At 47.5% G+C, this 19992-nt stretch overlaps 1 protein-coding gene across 4 annotated transcripts in view; it reads right to left on the bottom strand.

The window, feature by feature from the left end:
• The window catches only part of LOC138647833 (transcription factor 20-like), a 434556-nt gene that overhangs the window by 55859 nt on the left and 358705 nt on the right, over positions 1-19992 (bottom strand). For all 4 annotated transcript variants that reach the window (XM_069737113.1, XM_069737112.1, XM_069737114.1 and 1 more), the window contains one exon: positions 18340-18433. In XM_069737113.1, coding sequence (XP_069593214.1) covers positions 18340-18433 — 94 coding nt within the window. The remainder of the gene's footprint in view (positions 1-18339; positions 18434-19992) is intronic.

Genomic DNA, 19992 nt, shown 5'->3' with positions numbered 1-19992 from the left:
TATTCAAAAAGTCAAATGGTGCTCCCTCACTTCCGAGCCCCGACGTGTGCCCAAACAGTGGTTTACCCCCACATATGGGGTACCAGCGTACTCAGGACAAACTGCGCAACAATTACTGGGGTCCAATTTCTCCTGTTACCCTTGTGAAAATAAAAAAATGCTTGCTAAAACATCATTTTTGAGGAAAGAAAAATGATTTTTTATTTTCACGGCTCTGCGTTGTAAACGTCTGTGAAGCACTTGGGGGTTCAAAGTGCTCACCACATATCTAGATAAGTTCCGTGGGGGGTCTAGTTTCTAAAATGGGTCACTTGTTGGGGGTTTCTACTGTTTAGCCACATCAAGGGCTCTGCAAACGCAACGTGACGCTCGCAGAGCATTCCATTAAAGTCTGCATTTCAAAACGTCACTACTTCACTTCCGAGCCCCGGCATGTGCCCAAACAGTAGTTTACCCCCACATATGGGGTATCACCGTACTCAGGAGAAACTGGACAACAACTTTTGGGGTCAAATTTCTCCTGTTACCCTTGGGAAAATAAAAAATTGCAGGCTAAAAATCATTTTTGAGAAAATAATTTTTTATTTTATTTTCTTGGCTCTGCATTATAAACTTCTGTGAAGCAGATGGGGGTTTAAAGTGCTCAATATGCATCTAGATAAGTTCCTTGGGGGGTCTAGTGTCCAAAACGAAGTCACTTGTGGGGGAGCTCCAATGTTTAGGCACACAGGGGCTCTCCAAACGTGACATGGTGTCCGCTAACAATTGGAGCTAATTTTCCATTCAAAAAGTCAAATGGCGCGCCTTCCCTTCCGAGCCCTGCCGTGTGCCCAAACAGTGGTTTACCCCCACATATAAAGTATCGGCGTACTCGGGAGAAATTGCCCAACAAATATTAGGATCCATTTTATCCTATTGCCCATGTGAAAATGAAAAAATTGAGGCGAAAAGAATTTTTTTGTGGAAAAAAAAGTACTTTTTCATTTTTACAGATCAATTTGTGAAGCACCTGAGGGTTTAAAGTGCTCACTAGGCATCTAGATAAGTTCCTTGGGGGGTCTAGTTTCCAAAATGGGGTCACTTGTGGGGGAGCTCCAATTTTTAGGCACACGGGGGCTCTCCAAACGTGACATGGTGTCCGCTAAAGAGTGGAGCCAATTTTTCATTCAAAAAGTCAAATGGCGCTCCTTCCCTTCCGAGCCGTACCATGTGCCCAAACAGTGGTTTACCCCCACATGTGAGGTATCGGTGTACTCAGGAGAAATTGCCCAACAAATTTTAGGATCCATTTTGTCCTGTTGCCCATGTGAAAATGAAAAAAATGAGGCTAAAAGAATTTTTTTTGTGAAAAAAAAGTACTTTTTTCATTTTTACGGATCAATTTGTGAAGCACCTGGGGGTTCAAAGTGCTCACTATGCATCTAGATAAGTTCCTTGGGGGGTCTAGTTTCCAAAATGGGGTCACTTGTGGGGGAGCTCCAATTTTTAGGCACACGGGGGCTCTCCAAACGTGACATGGTGTCCGCTAAAGAGTGGAGCCAATTTTTCATTCAAAAAGTCAAATGGCGCTCCTTCCCTTCCGAGCCGTACCATGTGCCCAAACAGTGGTATACCCCCACATGTGAGGTATCGGTGTACTCAGGAGAAATTGCCCCACAAATTTTAGGATCCATTTTGTCCTGTTGCCCATGTGAAAATGAAAAAAATGAGGCTAAAAGAATTTTTTTTGTGAAAAAAAAGTACTTTTTCATTTTTACGGATCAATTTGTGAAGCACCTGGGGGTTCAAAGTGCTCACTATGCATCTAGATAAGTTCCTTGGGGGGTCTAGTTTCCGAAATGGGGTCACTTGTGGGGGAGCTCCAATTTTTAGGCACACGGGGGCTCTCCAAACGTGACATGGTGTCCGCTAAAGAGTGGAGCCAATTTTTCATTCAAAAAGTCAAATGGCGCTCCTTCCCTTCCAAGCCCTGCCGTGCGCCCAAACAGTGGTTTACCCCTACATATGAGGTATCAGCGTACTCAGGACAAATTGCACAACAACTTTCGTGGTTCAGTTTCTCCTTTTACCATTGTGAAATCAAAAAAATTGTTGCTAAAAGATAATTTTTGTGACTAAAAAGTTAAATGTTCATTTTTTCCTTCCATGTTGCTTCTGCTGCTGTGAAGCACCTGAAGGGTTAATAAACTTCTTGAATGTGGTTTTGTGCACCTTGAGGGGTGCAGTTTTTAGAATGGTGTCACTTTTGGGTATTTTCAGCCATATAGACCCCTCAAACTGACTTCAAATGTGAGGTGGTCCCTAAAAAAAATGGTTTTGTAAATTTCGTTGTAAAAATGAGAAATCGCTGGTCAAATTTTAACCCTTATAACTTCCTAGCAAAAAAAAATTTTGTTTCCAAAATTGTGCTGATGTAAAGTATACATGTGGGAAATGTTATTTATTAACTATTTTGTGTCACATAACTCTCTGGTTTAACAGAATAAAAATTCAAAATGTGAAAATTGCGAAATTTTCAAAATTTTCGCCAAATTTCCGTTTTTATCACAAATAAACGCATAATTTATTGACCTAAATTTACCACTAACATGAAGCCCAATATGTCACGAAAAAACAATCTCAGAACCGCTAGGATCCGTTGAAGCGTTCCTGAGTTATTACCTCATAAAGGGACACTGGTCAGAATTGCAAAAAACGGCAAGGTCTTTAAGGTCAAAATAGGCTGGGTCATGAAGGGGTTAAATACAGTTATGTATTATGTAATCTAAATAAGTCATCTGTCCTTACTTGCCCATGTGGCTTGGCCTACACGGGTGAGACCATACACAGATCAGAAAACCTAAGCGTACCATGCGAATAAACATCATGAAGTTGCCCGTGGTCAGGTATTGTGTGGAGAATGCACATAGCATCGGTTTAACGGAAGTAATGTAATAGCTCATGTACCAGTTCTTAAAAGGTCACTGAAACAGAAAAACAACAGATGTGGATATATGGGCTAGGGAGACTCATGCCACATGGCATGAATAGCTATACCAGCTTTTTTTTTTCTTCTTTTTTTTTTTTACTTAGGTGCTTAACCCTATGTGCTCGGAGTGGGGTCTACCAATACAGCTCTGCTTCTCTTCCTCTTAAATAAATGTTTTTCAATTTAATTGATTTTCTCTGCACTTTCAGCTACATCATTCTGAGTGCTTTAGTTGGCTCTCAGACTCAATATTCATAAAATGCCAAACCACAAAATTTTCCATATTATGACATATTTGGTCAGGATTGATTAATTTTTCCCCGTTTGTTTTTAAAATATATTTTATTATTTTGTTTGATATCACTATTAGCTTTATTTGATTAAGTAAGTGGTTGCCATCTACATCATTGAGCACTACATTAATTCCCCAGGCTTACAGTGGGGTATAAGTTTTTCCTTAGACCTTTGCCGTGATGGGGATGTATGACATGCATGGCACATTTGATGGATCTGCCTTTGGAGCCAGTGCAACATATTTGGTTGTTTAGTGCAACTTACCTGATGGGTGATGACATGAACTTGTCTTTCCCTGCTTTAACCCCTTTCAGACATCCGACGTACTATCCCGTTCATGTGGGCTTGACCATGGACGGGATAGTATGTCGAGGCCGATCGGGCGCACACACGGGTCATGGACCGCTCCCGGCAGTTTAACCACTGGTACACTGCGATCAAACAAGATCTCAGCATTCCGGTGGCATAAAGAAGCATCGCGCAGGGAGGGGGCTCCCTGCGTGCTTCCCTGAGACCATCAGAACAACGCAATGTGATCGCGTTCTGAGATTCTCCCTGCCTGCAGAGCCCAGGATCCAAGATGGCCGCGGGGTCTTTGGGCTCCGCTGAGAGCAGGACCTGAGAAGCCTCCTTCACTGCCTGTCAGATCGCTGATCTAACACAGTACTGTAGAAAGTGTCAGATCAGCGTTCTGACTTTATACAGTGATGTCCCACCCTAGGACAATGAGAAAAAAAAAATACTGTGTAAAAATATTTTTTTTAAATTCCAAAATAATGAAGAAAAAAAAACATTGTTCCAATAAATACATTAATTTAATAGTCCCGCAAAAAACAAGACCTCACGACTGTGTAGTGTGTCAGTTGCCAAACATAAAAACCAGCTATAAATAGTAAATCAAACCCCTCTTTATCACCCCCTTAGTTAGGGAAAAATTATAAAATAAAAAAATGTATTTATTTCTATTTTCGCATTAGGGTGAGGGCTAAAGTTAGGGTTGGGGCTAGAGATGGGGTTAGGGTTTGGATTAAGTTTACGGTTGGGGTAAGGGTTAGGATTAGGGATGTCAGGGTTAGGGTTGGGATTAGGGGTGTGTTGGGATAGTGGTGTGGTTAGGGTAGGGATTAGGGTTAGAGGCGTTTTCGGGTTAGGGTTGGGATTAGGAGTACCGTATATACTCGAGTATAAGCCGACCCGAGTATAAACCGACCCCCCTAATTTTGCCACAAAAAACTGGGAAAACTTATTGACTCGAGTATCAGCCTAGGGTGGAGATGCAGCATTTACCGGTGAATTTCAAAAATAACTAGATGGGTATTTCCTGAAGGAACTACAGATAGTGCTTTGGAATGGTGCCTGGGCTGACCCTGCAAGGCTTTCACACTTGAGTGCCCCTCAGGTGCCCGTTTGGTGGGTGGGGCCCCTCAGGGGTCCGATTTGGTGGGCGGGGTCACTCTGGGTCCGATTTGGTGGGCGGGGTCACTCTGGGTCCGATTTGGTGGGCGGGGTCACTCTGGGTCCGATTTGGTGGGCGGGGTCACTCTGGGTCCGATTTGGTGGGCGGGGTCACTCTGGGTCCGATTTGGTGGGCGGGGTCACTCTGGGTCCGATTTGGTGGGCGGGGTCACTCTGGGTCCGATTTGGTGGGCGGGGTCACTCTGGGTCCGATTTGGTGGGCGGGGTCACTCTGGGTCCGATTTGGTGGGCGGGGTCACTCTGGGTCCGATTTGGTGGGCGGGGTCACTCTGGGTCCGATTTGGTGGGCGGGGTCACTCTGGGTCCGATTTGGTGGGCGGGGTCACTCTGGGTCCGATTTGGTGGGCGGGGTCACTCTGGGTCCGATTTGGTGGGCGGGGTCACTCTGGGTCCGATTTGGTGGGCGGGGTCACTCTGGGTCCGATTTGGTGGGCGGGGTCACTCTGGGTCCGATTTGGTGGGCGGGGTCACTCTGGGTCCGATTTGGTGGGCGGGGTCACTCTGGGTCCGATTTGGTGGGCGGGGTCACTCTGGGTCCGATTTGGTGGGCGGGGTCACTCTGGGTCCGATTTGGTGGGCGGGGTCACTCTGGGTCCGATTTGGTGGGCGGGGTCACTCTGGGTCCGATTTGGTGGGCGGGGTCACTCTGGGTCCGATTTGGTGGGCGGGGTCACTCTGGGTCCGATTTGGTGGGCGGGGTCACTCTGGGTCCGATTTGGTGGGCGGGGTCACTCTGGGTCCGATTTGGTGGGCGGGGTCACTCTGGGTCCGATTTGGTGGGCGGGGTCACTCTGGGTCCGATTTGGTGGGCGGGGTCACTCTGGGTCCGATTTGGTGGGCGGGGTCACTCTGGGTCCGATTTGGTGGGCGGGGTCACTCTGGGTCCGATTTGGTGGGCGGGGTCACTCTGGGTCCGATTTGGTGGGCGGGGTCACTCTGGGTCCGATTTGGTGGGCGGGGTCACTCTGGGTCCGATTTGGTGGGCGGGGTCACTCTGGGTCCGATTTGGTGGGCGGGGTCACTCTGGGTCCGATTTGGTGGGCGGGGTCACTCTGGGTCCGATTTGGTGGGCGGGGTCACTCTGGGTCCGATTTGGTGGGCGGGGTCACTCTGGGTCCGATTTGGTGGGCGGGGTCACTCTGGGTCCGATTTGGTGGGCGGGGTCACTCTGGGTCCGATTTGGTGGGCGGGGTCACTCTGGGTCCGATTTGGTGGGCGGGGTCACTCTGGGTCCGATTTGGTGGGCGGGGTCACTCTGGGTCCGATTTGGTGGGCGGGGTCACTCTGGGTCCGATTTGGTGGGCGGGGTCACTCTGGGTCCGATTTGGTGGGCGGGGTCACTCTGGGTCCGATTTGGTGGGCGGGGTCACTCTGGGTCCGATTTGGTGGGCGGGGTCACTCTGGGTTCGATTTGGTGGGCGGGGTCACTCTGGGTCCGATTTGGTGGGCGGGGTCACTCTGGGTCCGATTTGGTGGGCGGGGTCACTCTGGGTCCGATTTGGTGGGCGGGGTCACTCTGGGTCCGATTTGGTGGGCGGGGTCACTCTGGGTCCGATTTGGTGGGCGGGGTCACTCTGGGTCCGATTTGGTGGGCGGGGTCACTCTGGGTCCGATTTGGTGGGCGGGGTCACTCTGGGTCCGATTTGGTGGGCGGGGTCACTCTGGGTCCGATTTGGTGGGCGGGGTCACTCTGGGTCCGATTTGGTGGGCGGGGTGACTCTGGGTCCGATTTGGTGGGCGGGGTCACTCTGGGTCCGATTTGGTGGGCGGGGTCACTCTGGGTCCGATTTGGTGGGCGGGGTCACTCTGGGTCCGATTTGGTGGGCGGGGTCACTCTGGGTCCGATTTGGTGGGCGGGGTCACTCTGGGTCCGATTTGGTGGGCGGGGTCACTCTGGGTTCGATTTGGTGGGCGGGGTCACTCTGGGTCCGATTTGGTGGGCGGGGTCACTCTGGGTCCGATTTGGTGGGCGGGGTCACTCTGGGTCCGATTTGGTGGGCGGGGTCACTCTGGGTCCGATTTGGTGGGCGGGGTCACTCTGGGTCCGATTTGGTGGGCGGGGTCACTCTGGGTCCGATTTGGTGGGCGGGGTCACTCTGGGTCCGATTTGGTGGGCGGGGTCACTCTGGGTCCGATTTGGTGGGTGGGGTCACTCTGGGTCCGATTTGGTGGGCGGGGCCACTCAGGGGCCGATTTGGTGGGGGCGGGGTCACTCTGGATCCCATTTGTGGACGGGGCCACTCAGGGTCCGAATTGGGGGCCGGGGGCGCACTTACTTTTGCACACCGGGGCCGGGGTGCTCTTACTTTTCACACACGGGAACGGGGGTGCACTTACTTTTCACACACGGGAACGGGGGTGCACTTACTTTTAACTCACGGGACCGGGTGTGCACTTACTTTTCACCCACGGGACCGAGGGTGCACTTACTTTTCACCCACAGGATTGGGGGTGCACTTTTCACACCCGGGACCGGAGGTGCACTTACTTTTCACACACGGGACGGGGGCGCACTTAATTTTGCACACCCGGGGCCGGCGGCGCACTTACTTTTGCACACATGGGGTCGGGGGCGCTCTTACTTTTGCACACCCGGGGCGCACTTACTGGGCCCACTTAGTTTTGCACACCCGGGGCGCACTTAGTTTTGCACACCCGGGGCGCACTTACTTTTGCACACCCGGGGCCAGGGCACACTTACTTTTGCATACCCAGGGCCGGGGGCGCACTTACTTTTGCACACCCGGGGCCGGGGGCGCACTTACTTCTCACACACGGGGCAGGGTGCACTTACTTTTGCACACACGGGGGCGGGGGTGTACTTACTTTTGCACACACGGGGGCGGGGGCGCACTTACTTTTGCACACCTGGGACCGGGGGTGCACTTACTTTTGCACATCTGGGGCCGGGGGCGCACTTACTTTTCACACACGGGGGCGGGGGTCCACTTACTTTTGCACACACAGGGTGGGGGTGCAATTACTTTTATACACTTGGGGTGGGGGTGAACTTAGTTTTGCATACACAAGGGGTGAACTTACTTTTGCACACATGGGGCAGGGGTGCACTTACTTTTGCACACACGGGGCGGGGGTGCACTTACTTTTGCACATGCGGGGGTGCACTTACCCTCTGGGTCCGATTTGGTGGGCTGGCACCTCAGGTAACAATTTGGTGGGCGGGTCACTTTAAGAGCTGATATTATCTGGCAAAACTGTGTCCTGGTGGGGTCATGTAGAGAGTTCGTATGCGTTGGCATAGTAACTGGGTCTGACTTCGCATATCAATGAGCTGATCAGCCAGGTGGCAGTTGGCAGTTATTTTTAAATTGCCTCAGAAATCAGCCATTATACCTTATGGCAAAATTTCCCTATTGAAATGCATTGCGGCAATGCTTTCCAATGAGGGGTAAACAAATTTCAAACGCTAATTGCGCCAAAACTACAAATCCGATCGACACGAAAAATACTTAGCACACCTCTCATGGACACTGGCTTCGAAATGACTCCTCACTGGAGTCTGTGCGTGCAGCGGTTCGGGCCACATTAATTGCGGAATAAATAAGAATAAGAAGAAGTTAACCACGTTCGGATTATAATATAGTGCTTTGTTCCAAAGCACCATAAAAATAGATCATTATTTCCCCATAGCTGTGCCATGTAGTGCTCTGCACTGTTCATTATTTCCCCATAGCTGTGCCATATAGTGCTCTGCACCATTCATATTGCCCCATATCTGTGCCATATAGTGCTCTGCACCGTTCATATTTCCCCATAGCTGTGCCATATAGTGCTCTGCACCGTTCATATTGCCCCATAGCTGTGCCATATAGTGCTCTGCACCGTTCATATTTCCCCATAGCTCTGCCATATAGTGCTCTGCACCGTTCATATTGCCCCATAGCTGTGCCATATAGTGCTCTGCACCGTTCATTATTATCCCATAGCTGTGCCATATAGTGCTCTGCACCGTTCATATTGCCCCATAGCTGTGCCATATAGTGCTCTGCACCGTTCATATTTCCCCATAGCTCTGCCATATAGTGCTCTGCACCGTTCATATTTCCCCATAGATGCTCCACATAAATCTGTGCCGCTGCTGCTGCAATAAAAAAAAAACAAACACATACTCACCTCTCTTGCTTGCAGCTCTTCAGCGTCCGGTCCCGGCGTCTCTCCGCACTGACTGATCAGGCAGAGGGCGCCGCGCACACTATATGCGTTATCGCGCCCTCTGACCTGCACAGTCAGAGCGCAGAGACGCCGGGAAGATGGAGCGGCGCCGGGAAGATGGAGCGGCGCCCGGCGTGTGGAACACGGACAGGTAAATATGACATACTTACCTGGTCCCGGCGTCCGGCTCCTTCTCCCGGACAGCTGGTCTTCGGTGCCGCAGCCTCTTCCTCTATCAGCGGTCACCGTTACCGCTGATTAGAGAAATGAATAGGCGGCTCCACCCCTATGGGAGGTGGAGCCGCCTATTCATTTCTCTAATGAGCGGTCCCATGTGACCACTGAAGAGGGGAAGAACTGCAGCACCGAAGACTGTGGGACAGGCGGGGAGAGCCAGGATCGCTGGAAGCAGGTAAGTATGCCTCAGCGCCCTCTCCCCCTCACCCGCCGACCCTGCCACCCACCTTGACTCGAATATAAGCCGAGAGGGGCACTTTCAGCCCAAAAATTTGGGCTGAAAATCTCGGCTTATACTCGAGTATACACGGTATGTTTGGGTTAGTGTTGGAGTTAGAATTGGGGGGGTTTCCACTGTTTAGGCCAGTGTTCCCCAACTCCGGTCCTCAAGAGCTACCAACAGGTCATGTTTTCAGGATTTCCTTAGTATTGCAAAGTTGATAATTGCATCACCTGGACAGGTAAGCATTCAATCACCTGTGCAATGCTAAGGAAATCCTGAAAAACATGACCTGTTGATGGCTCTTAAGGACCGGAGTTGGGGAACACTGGTTTAGGCACATCAGGGGCTCTCCAAATGCGACATGGCGTCCGATCTTAATTCCAGCCAATTCTGCATTGAATAAGTAAAACGGTGCTCCTTCCCTCCTGAGCTCTGCCGTGCGCCCAAACAGTGGTTTACCACCACAAATGGGGTATCCGTGTACTCAGGACAAATTGGATAACAACTGTTGTGGTCCAATTTCTCCTGTTACCCTTGGGAAAATAAAAATTTGGGGGCTAAAAAAAAATCATTTTTGTGGGAAAAATTTTTTTTTCCATTTTCACGGCTCTGCATTATAAACATCTGTGAAGCACTTGGGGGTTCAAAGTTCTCACAACACATCTAGCTAAGTTCCTTGGGGGGGTCTAGTGTTGTGAATTCTGCTCTTGGGTTCCCTCCAGTGGTTGTAGGTGGGAATGCAGTTGTCTCTGAGTCACAGACCTGGCCAGGTGTATCGGATGATTACAATTCTGACTGGGATATTTAAGTGGGCAGGATCCTTTAGCCCTTGCCAGTAGTCAATGTTCCTTGTGAAGTGTTGGATCACTTTCTGGCTTCTCCTGCTCACTGCCAATTTCAGCAAAGATAAGTGTTTGGTTTTTGTTTGTGGCACACTGCCAGTGTGCTTGTTTCAGTTTTATTCCTGCTCTGATTGTAGGATTCACTGGAGTTGCAGATTTACGCTCCTACATCTTTTAGCAAGATGTAGGAAGTTTTTGTATATGCTGCTGTGGATGTTTTGAAGGGTTTTTATACTGACCGCATAGAACTCCGTCCTATCCTGTCCTATCTAGCTAGAGTGGCCTCCTGTGCTAATCCTGTTTTTCTGCCTGTGTATGTTTTTTCCTCTCCTACTCACCACCAATATTTGTGGGGGGCTGTCTATCCTTTGGGGATTTTCTCTGAGGCAAGATAGTATTCCTATTTCCATCTTTAGGGGTATTTAGTCCTCCGGCTGTGACGAGGTGTCTAGGTGTGTTAGGTATACTCCACGGCTACTTCTAGTTGCGGTGTTAGTTCAGGATTGCGGTCAGTACAGTGGTCACTTTCTCCAGTGAAAGTTCTCATGCAGCGCCTAGGTCACCGGATCATAACAGTACTACTGGCCAACAATGAGTTAAATGCATCTCAGAAGAAGGGAAGGAAGCTCTTGAGCCATTTTTTTTTCTCCAGTCTGTTTTGTCTTCTCCTCCCTCTTTATCTCTGGGTGGCTGAGGAGCCTGGTGCAAGCATGAATGTTCAGGAATTAGCTTCTCGTGTAGATCAGCTTGCTGCTAGGGTGCAAGGTATTTCTGATTATATTGTTCAGACTCCTGCTTTAGAACCGAAGATTCCTACTCCTGATTTGTTTTCTGGTGACAGGTCTAAATTTTTGAGTTTTCAAAACAACTGTAAACTGTTTTTTGACCTGAGACCTCGATCCTCTGGTGATTCCATTCAGCAGGTAAAAATCCTAATCTCCCTGCTGCGTGGCGACCCGTAGGATTGGGCGTTTTCCCTGGAATCTGGGAATCCGGCTTTGCTTCATATTGACTCCTTTTTTCAGGCTTTAGGAATATTATATGATGAACCTAATTCTGTGGATCAAGCTGAGAAAACCTTGTTGGCCCTGTCTCAGGGTCAAGAGGCGGCAGAATTGTATTGTCAGAAATTCAGAAAATGGTCTGTGTTGACTAAATGGAATAATGATGCTTTGGTGGCAATTTTCAGAATGGGGCTTTCTGAATCCGTTAAAGATGTTATGGTGGGGTTTCCCACGCCTTCCGGTCTGAGTGATTCTATGTCTCTGGCCATTGAGATTGACCGACGCCTGCGGGAGCGCAGAACTGTGCGCGCTGTGGCGTTATCCTCAGAGCAAATTTCTGAGCCTATGCAATGTGATAGAATTCTGTCTAGAACGGAACGACAAGGTTTCAGACGTCAAAATAGGTTGTTATTATTGTGGCGACGCTTCTCATGTCATTTCTGTCTGCCCTAAGCGGACAAAGAGGATCGCCAGTTCTATTACCATCAGTACTGTACAACCTAAATTTCTGTTATCTGTGTCCTTGATCTGCTCATTGTCATCATTTTCTGTCATGGCGTTTGTGGATTCAGGCGCCACCTTGAATTTAATGGATTTTGAGTTTGCCAAGCGTTGTGGTTTTCCCTTGCAGCCTTTGCAGAACCCTATTCCTTTAAGGGGCATTGATGCTACACCCTTGGCTAAAAATAAGCCCCAGTTTTGGACACAGGTGACCATGCGCATGGCGCCAGCCCATCAGGAAGATTGTCGATTTCTGGTGTTGCATAACTTGCATGATGCTATGGTGCTGGGTTTTCCATGGTTGCAGGTACATAATCCTGTGTTGGACTGGAAGTCCATGTCTGTGACTAGTTGGGGTTGTCAGGGGGTTCATAATGATGTTCCTTTGATGTCAATCTCCTCTTCTTCACCTTCTGAAATTCCAGAGTTTTTGTCTGATTTTCAGGATGTATTCGATGAGCCCAAGTCCAGTTTCCTTCCACCGCACAGGGACTACGATTGTGCTATTGACTTGATTCCAGGCTGTAAGTTTCCTAAGGGTCGACTTTTTAATCTATCTGTGCCTGAACATACCGCCATGCGGAGCTATATTAAGGAGTCTTTGGAGAAAGGGCATATTTGGCCATCTTCTTCACCGTTGGGAGCGGGGTTCTTTTTTGTTGCTAAAAAAGATGGTTCCTTGAGACCCTGTATAGATTATCGCCTCTTGAATAAAATCATGGTCAAGTTTCAATACCCTTTACCTTTGCTTTCCGATTTGTTTGCTAGGATTAAGGGAGCTAGTTGGTTTACGAAGATTGACCTTCGGGGGGTATATAATCTTGTTCGTATTAAGCAGGGTGATGAATGGAAAACTGCGTTTAATACGCCCGAAGGCCATTTTGAATACCTTGTGATGCCATTCGGACTCTCTAATGCTCCATCTGTTTTTCAGTCCTTCATGCATGATATCTTCCGGACTTATCTTGATAAATTGTTGATTGTATATTTGGACGATATTTTGATTTTTTCCGATGATTGGGAGTCTCATGTGCAACAGGTCAGGATGGTATTTCAGATCCTTCGTGACAATGCCCTGTTTGTGAAAGGGTCTAAGTGTCTCTTTGGGGTGCAGAAAGTCTCTTTTTTGGGCTTCATTTTTTCTCCTTCGTCTATAGAGATGGATCCGGTTAAGATTCAGGCCATTCATGATTGGATTCAGCCCACATCCGTGAAGAGCCTTCAGAAATGTTTGGGTTTTGCACATTTTTATCACCATTTCATTGCTAATTTTTCCAGCGTGGTTAAACCCTTGACCGATTTGACGAAGAAAGGCGCTGATGTGGCGAATTGGTCCTCTGCGGCTGTCTCTGCCTTTCAGGAGCTTAAACGTCGATTTACTTCTGCTCCAGTGGTGCGCCAACCGGATGTTTCTCTTCCGTTTCAAATTGAGGTTGACGCTTCTGAGATTGGGGCAGGGGCCGTTTTGTCTCAGAGGGATCCTGTTGGTTCCTTAATGAAATCGTGTGCCTTCTTTTCCCGTAAATTTTCGCCTGCTGAACGCAATTATGATGTCGGCAATCGGGAGTTGTTGGCTATGAAGTGGGCGTTTGAGGAGTGGCGACATTGGCTTGAGGGAGCTAAGCACCGTATTGTGGTCTTGACCGATCATAAGAATTTGATTTACCTCGAGTCTGCTAAACGGCTGAATCCTAGACAGGCTCGATGGTCCTTGTTTTTTTCCCGTTTTGATTTCGTGGTCTCGTACCTTCCGGGTTCTAAGAATATTAAGGCTGATGCCCTCTCTAGGAGTTTTTTGCCTGATTCTCATGAGGTCTTAGAGTCGGTCGGTATTCTGAAAGAGGGGGTGGTCCTTTCTGCCATTTCCCCTGATTTACGACGGGTTCTTCAGGAATTTCAGGCTGACAAACCTGACCGCTGTCCTGTGGGGAAACTGTTTGTTCCTGACAGATGGACTAGTAGAGTGATATCTGAGGTTCACTGTTCCGTGTTGGCCGGTCATCCTGGCATTTTTGATACCAGAGATTGGGTTGGTAGGTCCTTTTGGTGGCCTTCATTGTCACGTGATGTGCGTTCTTTTGTGCAGTCCTGTGGGACTTGTGCGCGGGCCAAGCCTTGTTGTTCCCATGCTAGTGGGTTGCTTTTGCCATTGCCAGTCCCTGAGAGGCCCTGGACGCATATTTCGATGGATTTTATTTCTCATCTTCCGGTCTCCCAGAAGATGTCGGTTATCTGGGTTGTTTGTGACCGGTTCTCTAAGATGGTTCATTTGGTGCCCTTACCTAAATTGCCTTCCTCTTCAGATTTGGTTCCGTTGTTCTTTCAGCATGTGGTTCGTTTGCATGGTATTCCGGAGAATATTGTGTCCGACAGAGGTTCCCAGTAAGTTTCTAGGTTTTGGCGGGCCTTTTGTGCTAGGCTGGGCATTGATTTATCTTTTTCTTCTGCGTTTCATCCTCAGACAAATGGCCAGACCGAGCGACCTAATCAGACCTTGGAGACTTATTTGAGATACTTTGTGTCTGCTGATCAGGATGATTGGGTGGCCTTCTTGCCATTGGCCGAGTTTGCCCTTAATAATCGGGCTAGTTCTGCTACCTTGGTTTCGCCTTTCTTTTGTAATTTTGGTTTTCATCCTCGTTTTTCTTCTGGGCAGGTTGAGCCTTCTAACTGTCCTGGTGTGGATTCTGTGGTGGACAGGTTGCAGCAGATTTGGGCTCATGTGGTGGACAATTTGGTGTTGTCTCAAGAGGAGGCTCAACGTTTTGCTAATCGTCGTCGGTGTGTTGGTTCCCGGCTTCGGGTTGGGGATCTGGCCTGATTGTCTTCCCGTCATGTTCCTATGAAGGTTTCTTCTCCTAAGTTTAAGCCTCGGTTTATTGGTCCTTATAGGATTTCTGAGATTTTTAATCCGGTGTCTTTTCGACTGGCGCTTCCGGCCTCTTTTGCTATTCATAATGTCTTCCATAGATCTTTGTTGCGGAAATATGTGGAGCCCGTTGTCCCCTGTGTTGATCCTCCGGCCCCTGCGTTGGTTGATGGGGAGTTGGAATATGTTGTTGAGAAGATTTTGGATTCCCGTTTTTCGAGGCGGAAGCTGGTCAAATGGAAGGGTTATGGCCAGGAGGATAATTCTTGGGTTTTTGCCTCTGATGTCCATGCTGCTGATTTGGTCCGTGCCTTTCATCTGGCTCGTTCTGATCATCCTGGGGGCCCTGGTGAGGGTTCGGTGACCCCTCCTCAAGGGGGGGTACTGTTGTGAATTCTGCTCTTGGGTTCCCTCCAGTGGTTGTAGGTGGGAATGCAGCTGTCTTTGAGTCACAGACCTGGCCAGGTGTATCGGATGATTACAATTCTGACTGGGATATTTAAGTGGGCAGGATCCTTTAGCCCTTGCCAGTTGTCAATGTTCCTTGTGAAGTGTTGGATCACTTTCTGGCTTCTCCTGCTCGCTGCCAATTTCAGCAAAGTGTTTGTTTTTTGTTTCTGTGGCACACTGCCAGTGTGCTTGTTTCAGTTTTATTCCTGCTCTGATTGTAGGATTCACTGGAGTTGCAGTTTTACGCTCCTACATCTTTTAGTAAGATGTAGGAAGTTTTTGTATATGCTGCTGTGGATGTTTTGAAGGGTTTTTATACTGACCGCATAGAACTCCGTCCTATCCTGTCCTATCTAGCTAGTGGCCTCCTGTGCTAATCCTGTTTTTCTGCCTGTGTATGTTTTTTCCTCTCCTACTCACCGCCAATATTTGTGGGGGGCTGTCTATCCTTTGGGGATTTTCTCTGAGGCAAGATAGTATTCCTATTTCCATCTTTAGGGGTATTTAGTCCTCCGGCTGTGACGAGGTGTCTAGGTGTGTTAGGTACACTCCACGGCTACTTCTAGTTGCGGTGTTAGTTCAGGATTGCGGTCAGTACAGTGGCAACTTTCTCCAGTGAAAGTTCTCATGCAGCTCCTAGGTCACCGGATCATAACAGTCTAGTTTCCAAAATTGGGTCACTTGTGGGGGGTTTCTACTGTTAAGGCACATCAGTGGCTCTGCAAACGTAACATGACGCACGCAGACCTTTCCATCAAAGTTTGCATTCCAAAACACCACTACTTCCCTTCCGAGCCCAGACGTGTGTCCAAACAGTAGTTTTTTCCCACATATGGGGTATCAGCGTACTCAGGACAAATTGCACAACAACTGTTGGGGTCCAATTTCTCCTGTTAACCTTGAGAAAATAAAAAATTGGGGGCAAAATGATTATTTTTGTGAAAAAAAATAATGATTTTTTTATTTTTAGGGCTCTACATTATAAACATCTGTGAAGCACTTGGCGTTCAAAGTGCTCACCACACATCTAGATAAGTTCCTTATGGGGTCTACTTTCTAAAATGGTGTAACTTGTGCGGGCTTTTCACTGTTCACATCAGGGCCTCTCTAATGTATTCACACTGCGAGCTGGGAATCTCGCGCATGCGCAGTATCTGTGGCTAGTATCTGCGGCTGTCCCCATCTCCTACGCCTCTTTCCTCCAGCGTGATACGACTCGTCTGCAGCTTGTGAAAACTCTGACGCTTAAGTGCAGACGAGTCGTATCATGCTGGAGGAAAGAGGCGTAGGAGATGGGGACAGCCGCAGATACTAGCTACACATGCGCGAGATTTCCAGCCTCGCAGTGTGAATACATCAGAACACACTGCGGGGCGGGATAACCAGATCACCTGATGGGAATTGCAGGGCAGCATGCACGGCGCATGACAGAAATATGAGAGTACAGCGCAGGCGCCGGGTATGTGCAATCATATAGAGGAAGCGACACCCTGCGAGGGACTGACTGATGACTGAGAGGCAGTTGAGTCCGGGGGAAAAGACATGCCCCCCAGACAGAAGAAAGGTATGGCACAAAAATGATAAAACTTAATATTGCAGCATTATTAGGGAGCAAAAGAAGAAGAATCACCTTCACAGAATGCAGCCTTCGTGCTGCAGGAAGTGGCTCTTTTACTTAAAAACGCCCGGGGGGGTAGGTTGGATTACAGGCTCCCTTTAACATTGTATGGACCAGCATTATTGGATTGGGGCCATTATACGGTTTGTGATGCCATTATACTTTATAGAGCACTATGCAAGGCCATTATATTGTATTGAGCACTTTTTTGTGGCCGTTATCCTGTATGGAACACTATATGGGGAGAATTATACTGTATGGAGCACTAGGTGGGGCCATTATTATGTATAGAATGAATGCAGGGCCCCGGTTATACTGCATGGAAAACTGTGGGGCCCATTATACTTTATGGAGCGTTTTTCGTGGCCATTATACTCTATGGAGGGCTGTAGTGGGATTAAAGTTGGAGAATTATACTGTGATGGGGTCACCATTCTTTGTAGGGGGGATTGAGGGAGGGAAGGTACAGAAGGTTCATCTTATATTGCGTGTGGAGGGTATTGTGGAGGATTTCACTGCTGGGAGCACTTTTGGTTTCATCATAACTTATCTGCATTATTCAACATTTTTCTCCTTTGTTATTGCATATTTAAATTAAGCCATTGGGCCATATGCTTTTTACTACACTTACATAACATTATTCCAATATTTTAGTCTCAAATGTTATTTAAAGTGTACTTAGTTTGTGGGAAACCCTTTTAAGTTTGTTAAGTTCAGTTATATTTTATGATAAGGGGAAAACTTCCTTAAAATAAATACCATGGTTGGCCCGCAACTGCCCCCAAGCTTTTAATTTTGGCCCCGAGCCATTTTCCGTTTTTGCTCCCATTCTTCCCAGAGCCATAACGTTTATATTTTTCTGTCAATATGGCCATGTGAGTGCTTGTTTTTTGCAGGATGAGTTGTACTTTTGAACAACACCATTGATTTTACCGCATAATGTACTGGAAAACAGGAAAAAAATTCCAAGTGCAGTGAAATTGAAAAAAAATTGCAATTTCACAAATGTTTTTTAGTTGATTTTTTAACCATGTTCACCAAATGCTAAAATTGACCTGCCATTATGGCTCTCCAGGTTATTACAAGTTCGTTGATACCAAACATACATAGGTTCTTTTTTATCTAAGTGGTGAAACAAAAATTCCAAAGTTTGCAAATAAAAAAAACCAAATAACAATTGTGTAATTTTCTGAGACCCACAGCGCGTCAGTTTTTCATGATCTGGGGATAGGTGAAGGCTTATTTTTTGCGTGTCAAGCTGTCGTTTTCATTGCTACCATTTTGGCTTAGATATGATCGTTTGATCGCCCGTTATTGTTTTATTGTAATGTGGTGACCCAAAAAACGTAATTCTGGCGTTTTGATTTTTTACTCTCATTACGACATTTACAGATCAGATAAATTCTTATGCATTGATAATTTGGGCGATCCTGAACGTGTTGTTACCGTGTTTATTTTTATGTAAATTAATTAAATTCTTGTGTTATTTTTATCTTTGGATTTTTGTACTCTTTATTCTTTGGTTGCATGCTTAACGCCAGAGCCTGCACCAAAGAGGGGGGGAGGGGGTGAATCTGACACACTAGTATGTCAAATGTCAGTAAAGGGTTAATATTGGCTCTCTGAGTATTTGATTTTGACATCCCAGAAACCTATTGTTTTACTGTACCAACTTTGTCCTTACCCGAGTCCATGGCACATGGGAAATGATAGCAGCAGGCACAACCCTTATTGAAGCAGCCTAGGGTAGCTCCAGGTTCCTGGCAGTGAGCACAGATCTAGACGAGAAAAATTCAAGTGTGATCAGTTAACCATAAAATAATTTCCCCAAATACAAACAAAACAACAGAATATACCTATATGTGTCTGCTGCATTTTTATATGCCCCATAATTAGTCCCCAGCAAACTGATGTAATTAATGAAAATTGGTCCAAGCCCCAAACTGTACTAAACACTAATTAAACATATTTAAGATATGTAAAGGGAATCTGTTGCTAGATTTTTGCCACCTAATGTGAGGGCAGCATGATATAGGACACAGACCCTGATTCCAGCGATGTGTCACTTACGGAGCTGCCTGTGTAGTTTTGATTAAAAAACATCACTGGTTTATCAGAAGATTACTAACTACAGGACTAGTAAACCTGCCATGTAGTCCTCCATTTTCATGAGCTCTGTATAACCCTGCCCCCACCACTGATTGGCAGCTTTCTGTGTACACTATGCATATTCAGAAAACTGCAGTGGTGTGGGCAGGGTTATACAGAGCTCAGCATTCAGAGAACTGCTAAATATCCAGATAATAAAAGTGATTCCACCAGAAAAGTGTTCTTGCTGTATTCACTCTGCTGGTGGCGCTAGTGATGGACTTGCCAGAACCAGAAGCTCTGGAAGGTGTGCTCTGTCCAGCCACTAAGGTTAAGGTACCGTCACACACAACGATATCGTTAACGCTATCGTTGCTTTTTGTGACATAGCAACGATATCGTTAACGAAATCGTTATGCGTGACAGCGACCAACGATCAGGCCCCTGCTGGGAGATCGTTGGTTGCTGGGGAATGATCAGGACTTTATTTCGTCGCTGGATCACCCGCTGACATCGCTGAATCGGCGTGTGTGACGCCGATTCAGCGATGTCTTCATTGGTAACCAGGGTAAACATCGGGTTACTGAGCGCAGGGCCGCGCTTAGTAACCCGATGTTTACCCTGGTTACCATTGTAAAAGTAAAAAAAAAAAAACACTACATACTTACATTCCTGTCGCGTTCCTCAGCACCAGCTTCCCTGCGTCCCTCAGTGTCAGCGCCAGCTGGTCGTAAAGCAGAGCACAGCGGTGACATCACCGCTCTGCTTTCCGGCCAGCGCTTACACAGTGCAGGGAAGCTGACGCTGGGGGACGCGACAGGAATGTAAGTATGCAGTGTTTTTTTTTTTACTTTTACAATGGTAACCAGGGTAAACATCGGGTTACTAAGCGCGGCCCTGTGCTTAGTAACCCGATGTTTACCCTGGTAACCCGGGGACTTTAACATTGTTGGTCGCTGGAGAGCTGTTTGTGTGACAGCTCTCCAGCTACCACACAACGACATACCAACGATCACGGCCAGGTCGTATCGCTGGTCGTGATCATTGGTAAATCGTTAAGTGTAACGGTACCTTTAGAATGGATGGTACCTGTAGTGCTATCCAGTCTGGCAGTATTGGTGTGTGTGCTTTCCAGTTGAAGTCATCGACTACCTGCTCAAGGAAATTGGAAAGCACTACACCCTACTATGGCTTCCAGGTTGCAGCCAGACTATAGCTTTGTGTTCCTTTGGCTAAGGGCTCATTCCTA

Source organism: Ranitomeya imitator, chromosome 8, assembly GCF_032444005.1.
Source record: "Ranitomeya imitator isolate aRanImi1 chromosome 8, aRanImi1.pri, whole genome shotgun sequence".
Taxonomy (NCBI): Eukaryota; Metazoa; Chordata; class Amphibia; order Anura; family Dendrobatidae; genus Ranitomeya; species Ranitomeya imitator.
This window is presented reverse-complemented; position numbering and strand designations above follow the sequence as displayed.